This window comes from Aquarana catesbeiana, linkage group LG02 (assembly GCF_042186555.1).
Source record: "Aquarana catesbeiana isolate 2022-GZ linkage group LG02, ASM4218655v1, whole genome shotgun sequence".
NCBI classification, from domain to species: domain Eukaryota; kingdom Metazoa; phylum Chordata; class Amphibia; order Anura; family Ranidae; genus Aquarana; species Aquarana catesbeiana.
This window is the reverse complement of record NC_133325.1, coordinates 759,606,859-759,631,052: the sequence shown is the minus strand read 5'-3', so window position 1 is coordinate 759,631,052 and position 24,194 is coordinate 759,606,859. Positions and strand designations below refer to the sequence as shown.

The following is a 24,194-nucleotide window of genomic DNA, read 5'->3' as shown; positions in this document are numbered from 1 at the left end:
AACAAAATACTGACACAAGGGGGTGATCCTTTTCCCAACTCAGTGATTCTGTTTTTTAACCACTTGCCGACCGCTGCACGCCGATATACGTTGGCACAATGGCACCGGTGGGCAAATGGGCGTACCTGTACATCCCCTTTAATTGGTGGGGCTAGCAGGCGCACGCTGCGTACAGTGTGACCGTGGCGATCGTGTCACGGAGCCGCAGAATGGGGGAGTGCCTATGTAAACAAGGCATTTCCCTGTTCTGCCTTGTGGCATGACAGAGATCACTGCTCCCTATCATTGGGAGCAGTGATCTCTGTCATGTGAGTTGAAGCCCATCCCCCCACAGTTAGACTCACTCCCTAGGACACACTTAAACCCTTAATCGCCCCCTAGTGGTTAACCCCTTCCCTGCCAGTGTCATTTACACAGTAATCAGTGCATTTTTATAGCACTGATTGCTGTATAAATGACAATGGTCCCAAAATAGTGTCAAAATTTACTAATTTTAAAAAAATGAATAATAAAAATGCCGTAAAACTATCCCCTATTTTGTAGACGCTACAACTTTTGTGCAAACCAATCAATATACGCTTATTGCGATTTTTTTTTTTACCAAAAATATGTAGAAGAATACATATCGGCCTAAACTGAGTAAAAAAATATTTTTTTATATATGTTTTTGGGGGATATTTATTATAGCAAAAAAGTAAAAAATATTGCGTTTTTTTTTTCAAAATTGTCGCTCTTTCTTTGTTTATAGCGCAAAAAATAAAAACTGCAGAGGTGATCAAATACCACCAAAAGAAAGCTCTATTTGTGGGAAAAAAAGAACATCAATTTTGTTTGGGAGCCACGTCGCACGACCGCGCAATCAGGAAGGGGATCAGGAAGGGGATAAAATCTTCCCGGGCTGAAGCGGTTAATAGATTTTTTCTGACATGTCGGTGTTATATCTTTCACATAAGTTACACTGAGTAAATACAGCTGGATAAAACTAAAACTGTGTCTGTCTTCTTTTCCGACTGCAAAGCAACTAAATTTGATTATTTTAAGGGGGTGATTCTTTTCTATACCCACTGTATATAGGGAACCTTGTGGGGGGCAAAGACAGGGGTATATTGGTCCAATGACAGGATATTGGAATTTGCTTTTGAGCTCTGCGCTGCAAATGGAAGGCAGCGGGTGGAAGGGTGGCGGGAGAATGCAGACAGCAGATACACAGGAGAGACATAGAGGATTTATACTGTTTGATCAGAGATGAAAGGACAGACCCTGGGAAAGAGTGCGGAGATTACCACGTGCCCTAAATTCTGATTCATCAAGACATAACACCCAGCTGACTCTCCAAATCTTCAGTGAATACAGGCATTTCTATCGCTTTCATGTACATTAGAAGGACAAGAAGATAAACTGGGTCTGCTGCAAGGAAACGAAAAATGATAGAAGCAGCATTACTCAGAAAGGTGAAGCACTCATATAATGAGCAAGGTTCTGTAACCCAGAACTACTTCTTAGGATTTAAAGCTAAACAATTGCCCTTTCAGTCATTTTTTTTTTAAAGAAATGCCATTTTTTTTTACAGTTTTTTATCATATTTATACTGTCTTAGTCCCCGGTCACATCGTTACAACTTGTTATGCGATTTGACCGTTTCAAATCACATGACAAGTCCCATCCTATTGTCCGCATTGGAAGCTGTCAAATCGATGCGACTCTGGCGGAGTCGGAGTCGCACCGATTTTGAAAGTAGTTCCTGCACTACTTTTTGCAAAATCAGGTGCGACTTGCATAAGCATCTGTGCGTGAAGTCACACAGATGTCGCCCAAGTGGCACCTGAAGTAGCACTGAAATGCTACTTTGAAATTGTGCTACTTTAAGTAAAGTAGCGCGATTTCAATTTCACGATCGGTGTTACCGGGGTGTTACAAATAAGCATTTAACACATGACAGAGGATTCCCAGAGCACTAAAGGTTAGCTAAAGAGCAAAATAGAAGCTGCTGATAACTGCCTTTCCTGATAAGGAGGAGCTGCTCTTCTGACTTGTTTAGTTGTATGTCCTTTCACACTGGGGCGGTGGGGGCAGTAGCAGTAAAGCGCCGCTAGTTTTAGCCATTATAGCGGCACTTTTAACCCTCTAGAAGGGGTTAAAAAGGAGTTAAAAGCGTCCGTGCAGCGCATTGCAGGCGCTTCTGCAGCGCTGCTTATGTATTCAAATGGGCAGGGGCGGTTTGAGAGCGGTGTACACAACACATGCAAACTGCCCCAAAGATGATGCTTGTAGAACTTTTTCTGTTACCTGTTGTATCATTATTTGCTAGGTATTTCAGCTTTTTTATTAGCTTTATTTCTTCTTTTATTATTATTATTACTTTATTATAATGTTTTTTCGTTTTTTTTTGTTAGGATAAGGGATTCGAGTTCAATTTCTTCTTTTATTATTATTCATTTATTATAATGTTTTTTAGTTTTTTGTTAGGATAAGGGATTTGAGTTCAGTTTAGGATAAGGTGATTATTATTATTAATAATAATAATAATATAATGTATAGGGGTGCACCGAATGGAAATTTTGGTGCCAAAACCAATACCGAAAATGAAGGATGCACTAGGCCGAAAACCGAAACCAATACTGAAAATCACAGTTTTTAATAAATATTTATATTATTTTTATATATAACTGTATTTAACTTTTTAATTAATATCATCAATTTAAAATAATATGAATTTATTGTTTGCCATTCTTGGCACCTTTAATGCAAGAAAGGTCAAGAAAAATGCAGTCTGCAGTCTCTAACCATCTCTTGTATCATGTCTGCAATCTTTTACTTAAACTTAAACACATTGCTAATAGTATTAGCAAAATTTTCATTCGATGCACCTCTTGCAGACATGATACAGGAGACGGTCAGAGACTGCAGACATGATACAGGAGACGGTCAGAGACTGCAGACATGATACAAGAGATGGTCAGAGACTGCAGACGTGATACAGGAGATGGTCAGAGACTGCAGACATGATACAAGAGATGGTCAGAGACTGCAGACGTGATACAGGAGATGGTCAGAGACTGCAGACATGATACAAGAGATGGTCAGAGACTGCAGACATGATACAGGAGATGGTCAGAGACTGCAGACATGATACAGGAGATGGTCAGAGACTGCAGACGTGATACAGGAGATGGTCAGAGACTGCAGACATGATACAAGAGATCAATGCAGCCAGCTTGTGCCCAGCAGCTTCACTAGTGCCCATCATATGCAGCCTGCCTGTGCCCAGCAGCCTCACCGGTGCCCGTCATGCAGCTTGCCTTTGCCCAGCAGCCTCACCAGTGCCCGTCATATGCAGCCTATCAGTGCCCAGCAGCCTCACCAGTGCCCATCATATGCAGCCTGCCAGTCCCCAGCAGCCCCACTAGTGCCCATCATATGCAGCCTGCCAGTGCCCATCATATGCAGCCCACCAGTGCCCATCATATGCAGCCCACCAGTGCCCAGCAGCCCCATCAGTGTCCATCATATGCAGCTTGCCGGTGCCCACCAGCCTCACCAGTGCTTGTCATATGCAGCCCACCAGTGCCATCAATGTCCATCATGTGCAGCTTGCCAGTGCCCAGCAGCCCCATCAGTGTCCATCATGTGCAGCCTGCCTGTGCCCGCATCAGCAGCGATTTCCATGTATCACGGAACTGGATTTGATTTGCCCGTCCCGCAGTAACAATGTCCTGCCTCCTGTAATCACGTCACACTGATTCAATGTCCCACCATTGGATCAGTGTGCCGTCTATCACAGGAGGCAGGACATTGTTACTACGGCCGGGCAATTCAGCTCCGTGAAACACGGAGATCGCGGCGAGTGGAGGAGGGAGTGGAGGACAGGGCAGCAATGGGCGGCACTCAGGGCAGACCACGCCCCCTTTCGGTATCGGCTGTTTTTTTCATTCGGTAATATTTTTTAAGGTTAGAGGTTAATTATTATTTATTAATGTATTATTACATATTATTCATTAATTTTACTTATTTATGATGATTTTTAGTTATTTGTGTATTTATTTTACATTTATTTATTCATATATTATTGCTTTTTTTATTTTTTACTTTTTTTTTTCATTTGAGCAGAAAACCGTGCCAAAACCCCCCAAATTCGAGTGACAAAATAAGCTCCAGAACTTGTTTGAGCTTCAGGTGACTTGGAGTGGAGATGTGAACCATCTCCATAGAGAATCATTGATTTTTTTTCTCCTCCTAGCGTTTTTGAGCTTCAAGCAGATAATCGCTCAGGTGTGAATGGGGCCTTAGGTTCATTCACACCACAACGTGTGCATTGAGTGCAGGTGAGCACACTTGCATTGGCATGCTGTGTTGCAGTTCATTACGTTTTAACATGTACTTTTCTCCACACTTTCTGGAACCTGCAAAGGATCTACAGCACAGAAGAGGAGTCAAACTTGTGCTGTCCTGTGTGTTGATACAAATTACTCTGCACTGACAACCATTGCACTTAAAAAAAAGTAGGGTTTGCTCTAGTTACTACCCTAGATGCATCTTGTATGGCTGAGCCTTCAAGGAAACGGTAGTCTCTCTGCAGAGGCCCGATAGGCCACGTGCCAGTGCTAGCATTCTCCAATCAGCACAGAGTCTGAGCTTTGCTGATTGGAGAGCTCTAGTTCTGACCTAACATGGGGCGTGTCGAAAGCACTGTATCCACACATAAAGCATGGGTTCATCTCTACAACATGCTGGCAGGGGACAGGCTTTTTTACTTAGTATATGGCTGCTTTAGCAAGAAAACGAAATGTAAGACATTGAACACCTTGTGTTTGGCTAAACCTGGAATGTGTTTAAGTGATTTAAACCAAATGTTCAGTTCACAATTAAAGCGGAGTCCCACCCACTTTTGAGAGATGATCTTAAACTAAAGACCATCCCTCCACCCGTAGTTTTTGGATATCTAAAATGTATTTATTTTTTTCTAAAGTCCCTTTTTGTAAGTACTAAGTGTACTTCCGTTCCTCCACCCAGGCTGCGGCGCAGGACCTCATGTCCTCTTGTGCGGCGACCTTCCCTCCCCCCCCCCCCGCTATCTTCTGGGATCTGTTTGTGTCCCAGAAGACAAGCTGGCCATTCACAAAGCGCCGTGCAACTCGCAAATGCGCAGTAGGAAACCGGCAGTAAACCTGCAAGGCTCCATTGCCGGTTTCCCTTAGTTAGAATGGTGGTGCCTGCACCCTGATCCGATGGACGGATCGGCCCTGGACAGGTAAGTGTCCTTATTAAAAGTCAGCAGCTACAGTGTTTGTAGCTGCTGACTTTAACTGCTTGCCGACCGCCGCACAGATGTACGTCGGCAGAATGGCACAGGCAGGCAAATGGGCGTACAGGTACATCCCTTTAAATTTGCCACATATCAGTCGCTGCCCTGGTGACAAAAGCCCCTGCCAAACCTAATAATGAACCACCCTACAGTGGGAGAAACATGGCAAATTGCCCGTAAAGCTTTCAGTTGCTTCTCAGTTGCTCCGCTACCGTCCCCGCTCACTCCCATTGTCGGAAACCGGCCTTTGTTCCGGGACTTAAGGACTCTAGATTTCTAGAGTTGTTGGAGGTTGAATGATCACAGGCAAGACACTTCCTTGTCAATGGCCAATGAAAGAACAGACAACAAATCACTGATGATCCAGCCCTGACGGCACTGTCGTTCTGGCAAAAGATACAGCTAGCCCATTTCATTGGCTCCCTGCCTTCACTGGTGGCATTTAGGAGGCAACTAATCTCCTTTGAACTGATGAGTTTGGAACAAACCCCACTGAGACATGCTATCTCCCTGACCTATCAACTACTAATCAGTGGTGTACCGTGGGTTGTCAGCGCCCGGGGCGGGACAAGTAATTTGCTCCCCCCCCCCCCCCCCCGACTCGAGAACTTACCTATTTTCAGCTAGCTCCAGTCTGGTTACATGATCCCCTGTGTGAGCCAGTGGTGGCCGCAGGGGAGAGGAGAGCGTGCTTGACAATGACTGGTAAAGCATGGAGTGGTGACATCACCTATAGGTTCCTATGTCCCATCTGTTGTTGGTGCTCCCTCCTCTCCCCTGCATACATATCTCCCCGGCTCACACAGGGAATAACATGACCAGACAGCCTGAAAATAGGCGTTTACATCTTTTCTACACAGGTTAGCCATCATAGGCATTAGGAGGGGGGATTTTATAATATTTAGTTAATGGAAGCTACATATGTCATATTCACACTATAATACTTGTTGCAGCACTGTGCAGTTGGGATCAATACCCAGTAGGGTTTTGTATTTAACCTTTTTGAAAATATTCTATATATATTTTGGTATATCTATATATAAACCTATATATATATATATATATATATATATATATATATATATATAAAAAATTAAAAAAGGTTAAAAAAATTAAAAACCCCTAAGGGGCATTGATCCCAACTGCACAGTGCTGCAACAAGTATTATAGCGTGAATATGAGATATGTAGCTTCCATTAACTGTAATATTATAAAATAACCCTACTGTTAGTAAGTCCCAATCACCGGTGCTGCCAGAAACCTCAACCTCATTGTGCAAATAAAGCAATTAAATAAAGTACAGAAAATTTCATAAAACAATTCATCAAATACAATAATTCTAAGATAGTCCTGCTGGGTAGTGAATCCAAATCACCGGTGCTGCAAGAACACACAATTGTGTAAATATATAAATAAACAAGCTAATTCCATATAACAATCAATAAAAAGCATTCAAAAAACATGGCTATGAATTAATATTTTATTGATAATTATATAAAATGAGGTTGTTTATTTATATATTTGCACAATTGTGTGTTTTTACAACACTGGTGATTTGGATTCACTGAGAGAGACATTGGGTTTAGAGAGACAGTGGAGCTGAGGGAAAAGGGGGAGGCTGAGAGATAACGAGAGAGACTGCTATCCCTACCTTCCATGCCAGTGTCTCCTTTCATCCTTCCAGCGGCTCCCTGGCAGCATGCCCGTCCTTTGGGTCCCCAGTCAGCCTGTTGCCCGGGAAGGAAGTTAGAGCAATCCATGCTCTAGAGTCACGGGAGATTCTGCGCCCGCCGTTTCTCACCTCTTGGGGGGGGCGAGGTCAAGGAGGAGGCGGCCGCGGAGGAACTATTCTCCCGACTCCCGGGCTCTCAGGCCACTCTGTCCTCAGCTCGGCCCCTCGCTGGTCACCGCCATGAGAGAGATCCCCCTGCTGCTTGCCCGCACCCCAAGAACTGTTGCTGGACAACGTGGACACGTCATAAGTTTAACAGGGGCTTTTATCCCCGTGCTAGACGGTCCACACACGTAACAGCGCCCCTCTAAATTTTGCGCCTGGGGCGGTGGCACCCCCCACATCCCCCATGCTACGCCACTGCTACTACCCTGTTTCCCCGAAAATAAGACCTAGCGTGATTGTCGGTGATGGCTGAAATATAAGCCCTACCCCCCAAATAAGACCTACCCTGTTTCCCTGAAATTAAGCCCTACCCTGAAAATAAGACCTACAAGGACTTTAACTAGGGCTTATTTGAGGGGTAGGGCTTATATTGCAGACATCACCGACAATCACGCTAGGTCTTATTTTCGGGGAAACAGGGTAATAGCCCAACCCCCAGACTTTAGAACTCCCTATATAATCCGATGGGAACGTGACCTAGGGGTGCAATTCACGGAGAAACAAATAGATAGGCTCCTTTCTTTTCGCTCATAAAACCTCTATCTGTGCCAGACACCAGGAAGCGGGATTTAAACTCGTGGTATTATACTCCGGATAGACTACACAAGATGTTCCCCCAGAGTGCGGACCTGTGTTGAAGGTGTGGAGAGGAGTCTGGCTCCCTCCTTCATGTCTTCTGGTCCTGTCGAATCCTCTGCCCTTTTTGGACGGAAGTGCGCCGCATAGTGAAAAAGTTCACAGACCGAGAAGTACCAGAGACCCCCGAATTCTTCCTTCTACATCATCACAAGATCCCTACTAAGGTCTACAGGAAATCTATTATCCCCCTCCTGCTTACAGCGGCGAAGAACTGCATCCCCTTGCTCTGGAAACAGACACAGCCCCCATTGGTAGCCGTATGGTTGAAAAAGATATCGGAGATAAAGGCAATGGAAGATCTGGTGGCCACGGAGAAAGGCCTTTAGCAAGCAATTTGTTTACTCCGAGGAATATAGCGAGCTGTTGATCTAACTTCTCAGTAACACGAGGCGCTTCTACGATCCCCGGATGGGGGTGGTGAGATCGGACAGAGGCACATGTTTTTTTTTTCTCCCAACTGCCTCCCCATGAAGGGGAGAGTCCCCCCCCCCTTTTTTTTTTTAATCTCCCTTTCCTTCCCTCTCTATTCTTTGTTGCTACCTTTTTCTTTCTTATTATGGGTCGCCTGACCCTGGGATCAAAAGGTCCCTGTTACCCTTTTTACATGTAATACAGTGTTCGCCGTGTAAAAAATGGACATGTGAGATGCAGAACCTCCCTATCCTTCTGCAACTTGGTGAAACCCCAAAGAAGGCGAACTTTTACTGTATGAATACATAGCCTGTAATATCAATTGCCTTTGGGGGAGTTTACTGTTATCTTTATACATATCATTGTGATGGTTTTTGTGTTTCCACATGCTTATCCTTATTAAATAAAGAATTTACAAAAAAAATAAAAAATTTGCCGCCTATCGGGCACGCACGCGCCGCCGCATGCCACGGGAGCGTGCCCGTGGGTCCCGGGAACTCGATGTTTGCCGGCGGCCTGCGATTGCAGTGTGGAGAGGTAGAACAAGGCATTTCCCCAGTGTCATTTACGCAGTAATCAGAACATTTTTATAGCACTGATCGCTGTTATAAATGACAATGGTTCCAAAATAGTGTCAAAAGTGTCCAATGTGTCCGCCATAATGTCGCAGTCATGATAAAAATCGCAGATCGCCGCCCTTGCTAATAAAAAAAAAATTTATAATAAAAAATGCCATAAATTTATCCCCTATTTTGCAGACGCTATAACTTTTGTAGAAACTAATCAATATACGCTTATTGCGTATATTGATTAGTTTTTTGTGTCTTTTTATCCAAAAATATGTAGAAGAATACATATCAGCCTAAACTGAGGAAGAATTTCATTTTTTTATATATTTTTTGAGGTTATTTATTATAGCAAAAAGTAAAAAATATTGCTTTTTTTTCAAAATTGGCGCTCTTTTTTTGTTTATAGCGCAAAAAATAAAAACCGCAGAGGTGATCAAATACCACCAAAAGAAAGCTCTATTCGTGAGAAAAAAAGGACGTTAATTTTGTTTGGGTATAACGTTGCACGATCGCGCAATTGTCAGCTAAAGCGACGCAGTGCCGAATCACAAAAAATGCTCTGGTCAGGAAGAGGGTAAAATCTTCCTGGGCTGCTTAAGTGGTTAAAAAAAAAAATTGAGCTTTAAAGTGTTACTAAACCCACAACAGTAAAATCAGTCTGTATATGCAGTAAAGCATGCTTGTTATACTCACTGTGGAACCTTAAACGTTAATCCTCTGCATTGTGTAAAAAAGCTATTCGATCCTGTCTTCTCTGATCCCCCCTTCTTCCACTGTCCCCTAACCATCTCCTGATAAGACAGATCCTTTGGAGTCACTCTGCACATGCTCAGTTTGGTGTGTATTGCTAGAGAGGGTTTTTTTTTTTTTTCTTGGAAGAGTGCATGTGATTGGCACAGGACCAATCAGCACTGTCCAGACAGAGGGTCAGGGGTCATGCAGCCTCATAGGACAGTCAGAGTAGAATGAAAACTCATCCTACAAGCTTTAACCAGACAGTGATAGAAGTCATAAGACTGCTATATACTGCTGAAGAAGAAAGGTATTTAGCAGTTTATATTTACTAAAATAATTGCATTTCCATGTTCTGTGTACTGTGGGAGACCAGATATAGTGAATGCTCCTGGGTTTAGTAACACTTTAAAGTGGTTGTAAACCCTTACAGACCACTTTGACCTACAGGTAACCCTAGATTAAGGCTTACCTGCAGGTCCAAGAAATAGCTCCTAAACCTACACGGTTTAGGAGATATTTGCAAAAAGACAGGTACCGCTGTCTACGGCGCATGCGCCGTAGACAGCGGCGTGCAGGCGCACTGAGCATGCTGCTGCTAACAGCGATATGCCGTTAGTGGCGGCTCCCGTGCACATGCGCGGGAGTGACGTCATCGCGGCTCCGGCCGATCACAGCACCGGAGCCATGATACCCGGAAAGAAGATGGACGCTCTGTAGCAGAGGGGACAGCGGTGACATCGCATTCTCCTGTGTCAGGTAAGTGACACATAATGGGCTACTATGCGATGCATAGTAGCCCATTATGCTTTACCTTTGCAGGTGAACAAAGAGGCAGTAAACCTATCAGGATTTACTTCCTCTTTAAAGTGATTACTGTATTAAGGCTGAAGGTTTTTTTACCTTCATGCATCCCCCCCTCAGTCGCCTGATCTCAATCCAGCCATGTGCATGATAACTGAGGCTCTCCCGGGTCCCTCCCTCCTGATTGGCTGAGATGCAGCAGCAGGAGCAATTGGATCCCACTGCTGTCAATCACAGCCAGTGAGGAGGAGGGGGTGGGGCTGAGCCGCGCTCTATGCGGGGCACTTGGCAAGGGGGGGACCCAAAAAGAGGAGGAGCGGAGCGGTGCTGCTCTGTGCACAACCATTACACAGAAGCAGGTAAGTATGACGTTTATTTTTATTTTTTTATATATAAAAAATGTTTCCTTTTCTTTGTGTAATCTTCGGGCCTAAAATGAAAAAAAAAAAATGCAAAACCGCACTGACAGCGAACAATTTTAAAACCAATATATTTCTCTTGCTGGTCTATAACCGGTGCTGCAGATAAAAGGTGCATTACAAATTACAATGAATGCATTTGGTGTTGTAGGTAATGTATTAAGAGTAAACCCAGCAGGCTGAGCGAGAACAGTGCTATCGGGCCCCGACATCTCATGGTGCTGCATTACTAAATAGCTGTGATGAGTCACATAAGATTACATTACATATCCTTTCCACAGGCATGTCCTTACTGATGTAAGATAGAATCTAGATCTCATTCCGCACAGCTTTACAGGTAGTGGAACCTTGTGCATTCAGATCCCCAAGAATCAATCTCTTGGCAATGAGGAGTAGCAGAAAACACAATATCTGACAATACTCCTGGTATGAAGTTGAAGGTGAGAATATTTAGAGCAGTAACATTTCCGATTCCTCAAAGGGCCGCTTTGTCAAGGTGTAAAGAAGCGCAGCCACTTCACATCTTGGCAAGGAGGCTCATCACTAGGGCTGTCAGCCCCTCTCTTCAAAGAAAAACCCCATTAGAAGAGAATGCAGGCTGACATTTCCGGCCTCCTGCAGAAAACGCTGGCTGCTCTGCCTCCTTCGGAATTAGTCGTTTGGCTCAGTGACCTGGAACAAGCATGCAGTGAGGGAAGTTAATGCAAAGTCCAAGCTTCTGATCTGCATACGTCTCTCTTTGTCAGCACTGAAGTCAGTGGATCTGTATGACATCCGGGGGAGGGGAGTAGCATTTTTAGAAGAAAGGTTAGCAATGGCAACCTATGTTAAAGTGGTTGTAAACTTGAATGCTGTACTTGTACCTATAGGCATAGCTCCCAACCGTCCCTGATTTCGAGGGACTGCATACCTCCCAACTTTCTGAGATGGGACCGAGGGACACCTATCAGCAAAAGTATGCAGGATAGGACACACCCCTTGCCACGCCCCCTTAAAGGAGAATTGTACATAAAAACAAGATTTGTTAAACCCACACATGCTTTTTTTTACCACTACTATTCCTTTATATTGACTTTTAGAATTTACAAATGCAGCAATTTAGAAATCAGATGAAAGGTTTAGCGCTGGAAAACACTGTTTGATAAATAAAAAGTGCATTTTATATACAGCTATATAGATCAGACCAAAATGAGGGACAAATGAGGAGGAATGAGGGACAGAGGGACATTGCTCCAAATCAGGGACAGTCCCTCGAAATCAGGGACAGTTGGGAGCTATGGGACTGTCCCTGATTTTTAACAATGTCCCTCTGTCCCTCTTTCTTCCTCATTTGTCCCTCATTTTGGTCTGATCTATATAGTTGTATATAAAATGCACTTTTTATCTTTCAAAAAGTGTTTCCCAGTGCTAAACCTTTCATCTGATTTCTAAATTGCTGCATTGTGAATTTCAAAAGCCAATATAAAGTAATAGTAGTGGTAAAAAAAAAGTACTTGTGGATTTAACTAATCTTTTTTTTTTTTTGTATAATTCTACTTTAAGGGGGCGTGGCAGGGGGTGTGTCTTATGCCAACATACTTTTGCTAATAGGTGTCCCTCATTCCCACCTCAAAAAGTTGGGAGGTGAGCCTATAGTAAGGCTTACCTAAAGGTACTGTAAATATCTCCTTAACGTGCAAGAGATTTTTACTATATTTGCACAGCCGATGACGTCATTTGGTGCATGCGCTCTCAGCGAACGGCCAACTAGGCCGTTCCTTCAGAATCCTGTGTCGTAAATGATGGCTCCCCCATGTGCGGGAGTGATGTCATTGCGGCTTTGACCAGTCACACAGCCGGAGTCCACGGACCGGAAAGGAAGACGGGTAAAGATGGAAGCACCCTCCAGCGATTAGATTGCATCGCTGAAATGCTTAGTTTTCTGGTAAGTTTCACATAATGTGCTAGTATGCGATGCATACTAACACATTATGCCTTTACCTTGCAGGTCTGAAAAAAAAAAAAAAAGGACCCAAAGGTTTAAAAACTACTTTAAAGTAGTTGTAAACCCATTTACAACCACTTTTTGTTACAGGTAAGCCTATAATAAGGCTTACCTGTAGCTACCCTGGATATCTTCTAAACCTGCACAGTTTAGAAGATATCCCCTGTATCTGCATGTGCCGGCGTCATCGGCACATGCACACTGAAGCAACGGCACCAGCGGCTTCCGTGCGCATGTGTGGGAGTGACGTTATCGCGGCTCCGGCCAATCACAGCGCTAAACGCGATAAACGAAAGTAACTCCGGGAGCTATGTTGCCGGCTCGAGCGGTGAACGAGGACAGCTGCGGGGGCTTTGATCTAAGGTAAGTAATACATTATGAGCTAGTATGCTAGTGTCTTGCAGGTTTTTTTTTTTTTTTTTTGTTTTGTTCGTGGGTTTACAACCACTTAAAGTAGTGTTCAAAGGCTTTTCTTAAAGAGGAACTGCAGTCTGCTCACATAATTTGTAATAAAAAACATCTTTTCATTCTGAAGCTTCCCTCCAACCACTTTGCATATTATTTTATATATACTGTGATTCTGTACTTGACAAATATGCTGCAGAAATCTCCCTCCACTGAGTCTGGCTGCATCCATTTTATCTGTGGGCAGCTGAAGCTGCTGCCTGTTCACTTCCTGGATTTACACAGACACACAGAGACACACCTCCAGCTCTACAGTTCTCATTGCCCCTCTTATGACTCACCCCCCCCCCCCCACACTTCCTGGCAAACTCTCACCAGAGTGAGAGAGAGAGAGAGAGCTGTGGATGATGTCATAAGCCTAGGCTAATAACCAGACAAGAAAAAGGAAGTGGGCTGTATAAGGTATTTAACTGGCATAAAAAAATGTTACTATCCAAAGTTAAAACAACAAGGGCAGAAGATTTAACAGATGGAAAGATGAAAAAATGACTGAAGGTCTGCTTTAATCATTTGAAATCTACATATTAAAAGAAAACCAGGTCATCCTGCCATAAATGTCCTTGTACAGGCACTTCCTTTTAATTACTTAACGCAGAGTTCCAAACAAAAATGCAACTTCCACTTTTCCGGTTCCTCCCCCCCTCCGATGTCACATTTGGCACCTTTCACCCTAGAGACCCTACAGAATAAATGGGCGGTCATTGAAATTTTTTTTAGTACACGTTTTTTTGTGCGGCGTTTTTTTTGGGCAAAAAATACACTTTGATGAATTGGAAAAAAAACCAAAACATAATATATGCCCCAATTTTTTGCATAATATGAAAGATGATGTTACGCTGAGTAAATATATATCTAACCTGTCATGCTTTAAAATTGCACACACTCGTGGAATGGCGCCAAACCACTGTACTTAAATATCTCCATAGGCTTTAAACATTTCTGCAGGTTACCAGTTTAGAGATACAGAAGAGTTCTAGTGCTAGATTTATTGCTCTCACTCAGACGTTCACAGCAATACCTCAAGTGTGTCGCAAACACCATTTACATATGCGGGTGTGACCTACGTATGCATTCACTGGTGTGCGTGAGCACACAGGGACGGGGGCGCTTTAAAAAAAAAAAGTTTTTAATTGATTTTATAATATATTTCTTAATTTTTACACTGTCCCTTAAAAAAAAAAAAATGTGATCACTTTTATTGCTATTGCAAGGAATGTAAACTATACAGCATGACAGGTCCTCTTTATGGAGAGATCTGGGGTCCAAAAGATTTTTTAATTTTTTTTTAATCTCTTGCTTTAAGAAAAAAAAAATGTTTACATAGCCCGAGAACCGGTAGTGGCGTCGACATCGCTCCGCTCCTCCAAGGGCATAGAGATGAGCGGTGGACATACTGCCATCACTTATCTCTATGGGAAAACCCTCCCGATGCCGGATGGTTCCTGTAACCTTAGCCCGGGAAGCGGCAGGAGGGGGGGGCACCCCCTCCTTCTGCTTCTAAAGGTGATCCTGAATCCGCCACTGGAATCACTTTTATCAGAAACCTGGCCACCTGAGGAAAAAAGAATACTGAGGGGGTCGGGGGGGGGGGGGGGGGTTATGGCATCTAGCTGCAGCCATGACCCTGGTATTTAATGTTAAACTAATGAAATGAAATTCCCAGTTAGGTGGTTGGCAAGTGGTTGGTTGACAATGCTCTGACCCAGTTCCCCAATGTTGTCACCCTGTCACATGGGCTTTATGTGGAGACTACAAGCGTCCACGCCAGTGCACATTGTGTGGACATGTTCATTCATCGCTATTAGGACGTTCACTGTACAATGTACAAACATTTTGATCTTGGAGTCTGATGATTTGTACCAGAATCAACTTCTAATAGAATATATATATATAGTATAAATATCTTCTGTCTGTTATTCAGAAAGTGGATTAGATATTTTGTTCCCCATCCATATAGCTGGTTATTTTTATTTAGCACTGCATTGAGATATTTGAGAATAAATTGTCTTTTTTTTTTTTAAACTTTACATATTAACTAAATTATACAAACTTTTTTTAGCCGAAACAATAAACGGCCAACTAATCGATTACGAAAATAATCGTTAGTTGCAGCCCTACTACTGAGTCATTGCTGGGAGGGGGAGGGTGGAACAGGGGGAGCTGAGCTGGTGGTTCACTGCTGGGAGGGGGGAACTGGGGAGGCTGAGCTTCAGAGTCATTGCTGGGAGGGTGAAGTAAATTACTAAGTCACTTCTGGGAGGAGGCAGCAGGGGAGCTGAGCTGCTGAGTCAGTCCTTGGACTGAGATTCTAATGCCCCGTACACACGGTCGGATTTTCCGATGGAAAATGTCCGATCGGAGCGTGTTGTCGGAAATTCCGACCGTGTGTGGGCTCCATCGAACATTTTCCATCGGATTTTCCGACACACAAAGTTGGAGAGCAGGAGATAAAATTTTCCGACAACAAAATCCGTTGTCGGAAATTCCGATCGTGTGTACACAAATCCGACGGACAAAGTGCCACGCATGCTCAGAATAAATAAAGAGATGAAAGCTATGGGCCACTGCCCCGTTTATAGTCCCGACGTACGTGTTTTACGTCACCGCGTTCAGAACGATCGGATTTTCCGACAACTTTGTGTGACTGTGTGTATGCAAGACAAGTTTGAGCCAACATCCGTCGGAAAAAATCCTAGGATTTTGTTGTCGGAATGTCCGAACAAAGTCCGACCGTGTGTACGCCCTATCAGACAGGCTTTCTCTCTCTTTTAACCCTAGAGGAACCCCAAAAATAATGTTCAGGTCTCGAGGAACCCTTACTAAAACCAATTCATCAGGGGTCAATAGGAACAATGCCCCTTATACTGGTGGTCAATAGGAAGAATGTTCCCCTTAAAGTGGTGCTCAGAATGCCACCCTTAAAGACAGCTAAAAAGATATTTTTGTGCCCTGCTGCTGGCTTTGCTAAGTGATGCTGAACCTTGAACCCTGTAGGCACCATCAAAAAGGTGGTTCATCAGCCACAGCTCAAGGAACCCCTAGCAATCTCTGGAGGAACCCCAGGGTTCCACGGAACCCTGGTTGAGAATGGCTGTTCTAAGAGAATAACTTGTTAATAGTCTGGGCACAGGTTCACTTTAAGAAAAACTCGCTGGTTGTCACCAGTATTTTGGTGTTGCCATCCTCCTTCTGGGTTTTTCATTAATTAGGAATGCACTACAGAAATAAAAAAAACAGTAAACCAAGCTTGTGTCAACCTTTCATACTTATTCTGCATTTTAACTGAATGTTGTCTCATATTCTCCACAGGTATGACTTGCCAAGCTCGAAGTTCTTACGTCACCTCTGAAATCCAATGGGGCCACCGGTTTACGCCGGTCCTCTCCCTGGAAGATGGATTTTATGAAGTGGACTACAATAGCTTTCACGACACCTACGAGACCAACACACCGTCGTGCAGTGCCAAAGACCTGGCCGAAATGCTTAGCCGGGCAGACATGCCTCTGAGCTGGTCGGTGTCCAGCAAACTCAACCAGCATCCAGAACTGCTCAACGAGAGTGAAGAGAAGGGTCTGGAAGACCAAACAGAGAGAAACGGGGACGTGGCCAACATAGAGAATGAGTCAAAGGTGTAAAGCCATTTAAAAAAAAAAAAAAAAAAGGTGGTTTATGCTAATCTATGGCGCGCACATAGCGCTGGTGAGAGAATTTAAAAACAGCGGTTCAATGAGCTGCTGGTGACAGATTGGTTTGCACAACGCATAACGTGTCTGACCACTGAAAATTGCTAAATCAAATGCACGTGCTCTTCTTTTTTTCTTCGGGGCTTGCAAATGGCACATTTCCAAGCAGTGACGCCAATTAAAAAAAAAAAAAAAAAAGAAATATTGTGAATAGCTAGTGCTTGAAGTTCCTTGGCATTATTAAGGTCTTTTTTTTTTCAAAGCGGGTTAACTCCCAAAAACATCGCATTAACAGCCAGGAAGAATCTAATGGTCAGATTATTGGTACACTGTACATATGCCTTATGTAATAATATGCTCTATAAATTTGGTAATAAACCCAGCATGTACAAAGGAATGAATCCATGTATATAGATGTGTAATTAATGTAGCTTTTGATTCAGAATTCTAGGAAAAAGATAATGCAAAAAAAAAAAAAGTTACACTTCTTCCTTCTGATTTTTAAAACTGATAGAAAAAAAAATCCACTTTGTCCTTCGTGTTTTATGTACATCCATTAACCTTGATTGGTTTCATGTGTCCCTCATATAACTAGACTGGCAGCTTAAAGTACCTCAAAAATTTTCTTAACAACTTACTACTTAAAGCCATAGAGCAGATGAAAGAACAGGGACAGGAACTGACAAAACTGTGACCTCATTTATATCTCTTGCTACGAAAAACATCCCATCACAGGTTGCCATTAATCCAATTTCGTAGTTTCAATATTGCCTATAAATGCTAGGTAGATTTTTGGACTTGCATCGGCCATGCTGGAGGAGACTTCGGGTCTACCTTCTTTTTATCCGAATTTCCATGGCCAGTTAGAATAAAATGAATGAAGTTGGACAAACAGCGGAATGACATGTCAAAATGTGGTGTGGTCACGCTGGGGAGGGGTTTTGGCATATTGGGGTCTAGGGTCAGTGGGATCGCCCTTTTACTGTGGAGTGTTCTCCAGTAGGCCTTGAACCTAAGAAATGCATGTAAATATACAGTAGATGCCCATATTTTGCACAATTTACATTATTTTATGAAGGTGTGCCCTGGTTATTTAATGAAAAAACAAATAAAGTTTTTAATTATATTATATTGTTAGGTTATTATCATTAAATAATATTAGTGTAAGCTAGGGAGAGATAAATGCTGTGAACTGAAAACAGTTTATAGCTCAGCTTCAGGCAAACAGCTGAAATACACTATTTTGTCAAAAGTATTGTGACCAGGGCTTTTTTTCTTAAACAGTAGGTGCTGGAACTTAACCACGGCCCCACAAAACCCCTCCCCTACACACACCCTCCAAATCACATTAAATAGTGGGTGTTAACAGTAGGAGGGTCTTAAAGGGGCATTAAATACCAGGATTGCATTACATACAGAGTGCAGGGCTGACACTTGTAAACACAGAAACCAGACTTCTGTGTTTACAAGTGATTGTGGTGAGCAGGCACCATCGGGTCTGAGCCAGAGGTGGTGGAACTGAGTTCCACCAAGTTCCCCCTGAAAAAAAGCCCTGATTGGGACGCCTGCCTTTACACGCACAAGAACTTTAATGGAATCCCAATCTTATGCCCCGTACACACGGTTGGATTTTCCGACGGAAAATGTGTGATAGGACCTTGTTGTCGGAAATTGCGACCGTGTGTGGGCTCCATCACACATTTTCCATCGGATTTTCCGTCACACAAAGTTTGAGAGCAGGCTATAAAATTTTCCGACAACAAAATCCGTTGTCGGAAATTCCGATCGTGTGTACACAAATCCGACGGACAAAGTGCCACGCATGCTCAGAATAAATAAAGAGATGAAAGCTATTGGCTACTGCCCCGTTTATAGTCCCGACGTACGTGTTTTACGTCACCGTGTTTAGAACGATCGGATTTTCCGACAACTTTGTGTGACCGTGTGTATGCAAGACAAGTTTGAGCCAACACATCCGTCGGAAAAAATCCATGGATTTTGTTGTCGGAATGTCCGAACAAAGTCCGACCGTGTGTACGGGGCATAAGTCTGTAGGGTTCAATATTGAGTTGGCCCACCCTTTGCAGCTTTAACAGCTTCAACTCTTCTGGGAAGGCTGTCCACAAGGTTTAGGAGTGTGTCTATGGGAATGTTTGACCATTCTTCCAGAAGCACATTTGTAAGGTCAGGCACTGGTGTTGGATGAGAAGGCCTGGCTCACACTCTAATTCATCCCAAAGGTGTTCTATCAGGTTGAGGTCAGGACTCTGTGCAGGCCACTCAAGTTCCTCCACCCCAAACTCGCTCATCCATGTCTTTATGGACCTTGCTTTGTGCACTGGTACATTTGGTGGAAGGGGGATTATGGTGTGGGGTTGTTTTTCAGGGGCTGGGCTCACAAATGTGCTTCTGGAAGAATGGTCAAACATTCCCATAGACACACTCCTAAACCTTGTGGACAGCCTTCCCAGAAGACTTTTAGCTATTATAGCTGCAAAGGGTGGGCCAACTCAATATTGAACCCTACGGACTAAGACTGTGGTTCAATTAAATTTCATGTGCGTTTAAAGGCAGGTGTTCCAATACTTTTGACAAAATAGTGTATATAACCGTGAACAGTTCTGCATGCCAAACAGTTGTTAACTTTGTACAGCCATCTTGTGTGTCACACTCCTCTGCCGCACAGTACAGCTAGGTCCTATACTCATGAGATCTCTGGGACTACACTACAAAACAACCTGAGTCTGTCATTAGACAATGAAGGAGCAGCAGCATGGGATCATCATTCTGCTCTCTGCCCCTTGTCAGCATGCTCCCTATTATTACGTGTGCATTGTAGATCCTGACTGGTTCATAGTGCTGCCCCTCTGTCTTGCCAGGTACCTTCTGTGTGTAAAAACAAATGTAATATTTCTTTTTTAAAGGATACATAACTGAAATACATTTTATACTTGCCTGGAGTCTAGCTCTAAGACCAGCATTAAATTAAGGATGATCTTTGTTTAGACTTTGAAATATCCCTGCAAAAGTTACACAGTACTAGTATGTAGACTTTAGTTCACACTAAAATGTAGAGAGGGAGAGCCGCGTTCAAACTTTTGAACACAGAGGAACCCTTGAAAGAAGTTTCTGCTAAAAATGACTAAATCTACAACTCATGATACATTAGTGTTATGGTCAGTGGGAAGAATGCTCCTTACACTTGTGATCATTGGGAAGAACTACCCCCCTTACAGATAGCTAAAAAGATCAATAGTGTCAGTGGGAACTTATCTGAGAGGCAGAAATTGCTCATTGTTCAAGGAACCCCTAGAACCCTAGTTGAGAAACCTTGAGCTAAATGGTCAGACCACCCAAAAATCTTTTTTACCTCAACATTGAGGTCTTCCAGTTTCCTGATGCTGTTCCTGTCCTCCTGGGAGTTTTGGGCGTTTCTTCTCCTCCTGTTACATTCTCCAAAAATAAAACTTCCAGCAAGAAGAGTGGGAACTCCTCATAATGGCAACAGCAGGGAATCTAGAGTTCGCACCAACACAGTCCCCAAGAGCTATAAGAAACCCTTCTTAATCCAAAAGGAACCCTTAAAATTATGTTCATGTGTGGGAAAATCCTGCTAAAATAAATTAATCAGGGGTCATTGAGAAAACCATTGGTGGTCACTGGGAAGTATGCCCCCTCCTCTTACGTTGGTGGTGAGTGGAAAGAATGCCCCCCTTACAGTTGTGGTCAAAATTTCACCATTAAAGGCAGTTAAAAAAAACCTTGGTGTCATGCTGCTGAGTGGTGTTGGATTTGGAACTATGCAGGCACCATCAGATGGGAGGTCAATCAGCCACAGCTCACAGAACCTCTAGCAACCTATGGAGAACTACTAGGGTTTCATGGAACCCTGGTTGATAATGACTAGTCTGATTCTCCAGTATGTACCAAAAGTTGAAATATTAAAGCTGATCTCCAGCTGTAGATTCGGTTTAAATAGGTAGTTCGGGTCAAGCTGGCTCGAAGGAACTATTTCCCTCACCAACATGAGTGGCCGCTGGGTGTGCTGTATAAACTGTATGTAGCTGAAGCTACATACAGTATACAGCACATTGAGATCTTAAGAGAGGCAGGCTCATGATGTCACTATCTCCGACTAAGCCAATCAGAGCAAGCTTTGTATTCGTTGATAGAATACAAAGCTGCCTATGAATGGCAGAGCGCCACTCAGACTGGGGCTATTTTGTTAGGATTGTGAGACAGGAAGGTCTCATCTTGTACCCGGAACACAGTGCTGTATACTATATGTAACCTCAGCTACATACAGTTAAAGAGGAAGTAAACCTTTGTGGGTTTTACTTCCAATCTTCTTCCCTGCAAAGTAAAGACATAATGTGCTAGTATGCATCGCATACTAGCACATTATGTGACACCTGCAAACAAAGCCCGTGTCGTCCCCGCTTCGGGCCGTATCCATCTTCGCCCGTCTTCCTTCAGACGTCACGTGACTGGCCGGAGCCATGTGACGTCACTCCCACGCATGTAAACAGTAAATGTCTCCTGAACGGCGCATGTTTAGGAGATATTTACAGTACCTATAGGTAAGCCTTATTCTAGGCTTACCTATAGGTACAACTTACACAGAGAGGTTTACAACCTCTTGAATACAACACACCCAGCGGCCACACATGTTAGTGAGGGAAATAGTGTATAGTCTGGGGCAGCTTGGCCCGAATTAACTATTAAGCTGCAACTAAAGCTGGAGATCAGCTTTAAGTTTTGAGTGGACTGGACTTTTAATATGGAGGCTGTATACATCTGCAATAGCTAGACATCAAGTAGGAAGATCTGTGGGAACACATCTCTTTGATTGTATACAGTAGACCTAAAAGAAAGCACCAATTATGCCATTGCAATGGTAGATTCTTTTAGTTTACTAGTATAGGAGCACCTATGCAAGGTGGGAGGGACAAAGTTTGCAGCCTGCAGGAGTAGCCTGGTAGCAGATCACATTAGCTGGTAAGAACTTTAGAAGCTTTCTAGTAATGGCTGCTGACTTTTTGGATTCAATGAATAGCATCACTTAAAAGAACAAACAAAGGTAAAACAGAAAAAAAGTACCTAAGCTATTGATTTACACAAATACACGTGTAAATGTATCCATACTCGTGCAGATAATTAAATATTTTATGTGTTTTTAACTGTACTGTGCTACCTGTTGCTCCATGTTAGCATTTAAGGCTAGGTTCACACTGCTGCGAATTTTATTGCGAATTTGAGCCGCTGCGATCGCTCAAATTCGCAAGTCATTTTAATAACATTGTTTTCCATGAGTGCTGTTCACATCAATGCGTTGCGAATTTAACCTGCGTAAAAAAAGGGTCCTGTCCGAGTTTGATCCGTGTGCAATGCGAATTCAGCTCCATAGATTGCAAAATTTGCAGTAGAATCGCAAGAACACACAAAGAATTCGCAATGCAAATTTGCAACGCAATCGGATCAAAATCGCGCTAAATTCGCACTGCAGCAGTGTGAACCTAGCCTAAAAGAGCAGTATTTCTTCTTAAAAAAAAAAAATCATACTCACCTAGTTGGATGCAGCATTGGTCCAATGCTGCATCTGTCCCATGCAGCTTCTAAGACTGAGAGCTGAGCGATCAGAGACCACTGATCGCTCAGTTTTCAGTCATCAGTGAGCAGAGAGCCGGTTACTGTCAGTCACTGGCTCTGTGCTCTGCCCCTCCAGAGCTTAGTGGAGTGCTGGGCTGTTGAGGAGGTGGGAGCAGCTGGCTCAGGTTTCCAGCAGTTCGCTGAGAGGCTGAGCCAGCTGCCCATTCAGGCTTCTGGGTGGATCCCAACTAGACAGGCTGAGGGACATCAGCAGACAGCGGGCTTTAGCCTGCCTGCTGTCCGCTGAAAATGGGTCACAGGAGTGCAGTCCAAGCTGCACACTTGTGATCCATAAGAGAAGAAGGGCCAAACAAAGCTTTGGCCATACTTCTTCTTTAAGGCTAAAAGGAGGCTGCAAAATGGCAATAACTGAAAAATATTGATCCCTCCTATACAAACTGAATTTTTTCATATTTTTGATATATTCCTGAAACATTTCCACCTCTATGGAGTCTCTTTTTGAAACATTAAAGGTGACTCAGCAGATGGAGGCTTGCATGCCTTCCGTCCAACAAAAGAAACACCAACAAAAAAGTGTCCAGGTCCCCTTTACACCTATGAATGTTTTTGATGCATTGCTGCTCATTGTGTTACCATTGCTCATTAATTTCCTATATGTCCGTAATGATAACAACTGAGAAAAATCTCAAACTGATGTCAAATGCAGACAAAATGCACCTGAAAAAAAAGCTGTATTTGCCTATTGAGAGAAGCCCAAAGCCTTTCCAGACAGCCCCAAAGAACAAGGACCAACACAGGTGGTCATGTGTGGGTTTGGTCCAGCCCTACACATTTCTTCCTTCATGTTGGTAAATCAATATTAGCAAACCACTTTATAGGAATCAACTTAAAGGAGGATTTTCTTGCTGTGGACATTCACAAATCTGGCAGTTCATGGCAAGGAACTTGTCATCTTTGGTTCATGGTGGCCTTTAGCTATCTCCTACATGCCGAGCCTTACCTCCCTTCCCTGTACTTGCCCATCTATTCCCACAGCCAACTTGAGCTGTGTTTCAGCACGCAAAAGTTGATAGTTTTGGCATTCTTGTGCTTGAAAACAACATGGCATCTCCTGGAGCTCTGCTTTAAATTCTGCCAAAGAAGACAAACTTTACTAATTATATTTGTAAATGCTTACAGCATATCCTCTAAGCGGCTTCTATTGTTTTCAATCTCCACATAAAGTACCTTGATGTGGAGGTGCTCAATTCCTTTGCAGCAATAATTTAATGCCAAAGCAAACTTGGGACTATCAGTCCGAGACAGGCTTGACAATTTAATTATACGTGTTACTAACATTCATTAAGCTGTTAATTAAGTTATCCCCGAGAGCTTGTTGACCACGATGGTGCTTACAGTACGCCTTGTCAGGGTTCCGCTCAGTCCAGTCTTTCGGACGTTAGGAAGTTTCGGTGATGGATAGTTGTGCTGCTCAAGTGTTCAGGGTCAGAAGATGTCTGAAGATACCTTGTAGACTAGCTGCTTGGTATTTCTTTTTCTCTGACTTGCAGGTAGAGACATTTAGACAGGGTGGCAATCGGCAAGACGATGTGCTCACAGTGAGTGAGGTATTTTATTAAAGCTGTGGACAGTCGGGGGAATTGGGTCACAGAGCTAACCCTCTCACCACCCGAATATAT

The 24,194-nt window shown here is 43.3% G+C and overlaps 1 protein-coding gene across 2 annotated transcripts in view; it reads left to right on the top strand.

Moving 5' to 3' along the window:
- The window catches only part of KCNJ6 (potassium inwardly rectifying channel subfamily J member 6), a 312,118-nt gene extending 293,094 nt beyond the window's left edge, over positions 1–19,024 (top strand). For both annotated transcript variants that reach the window (XM_073617209.1, XM_073617208.1), the window contains one exon: positions 16,532–19,024. In XM_073617209.1, the coding sequence (XP_073473310.1) occupies positions 16,532–16,857 (326 nt within the window). In that variant the 3' untranslated portion in view covers positions 16,858–19,024. The remainder of the gene's footprint in view (positions 1–16,531) is intronic.
- Positions 19,025–24,194: the final 5,170 nt, after the last annotated feature.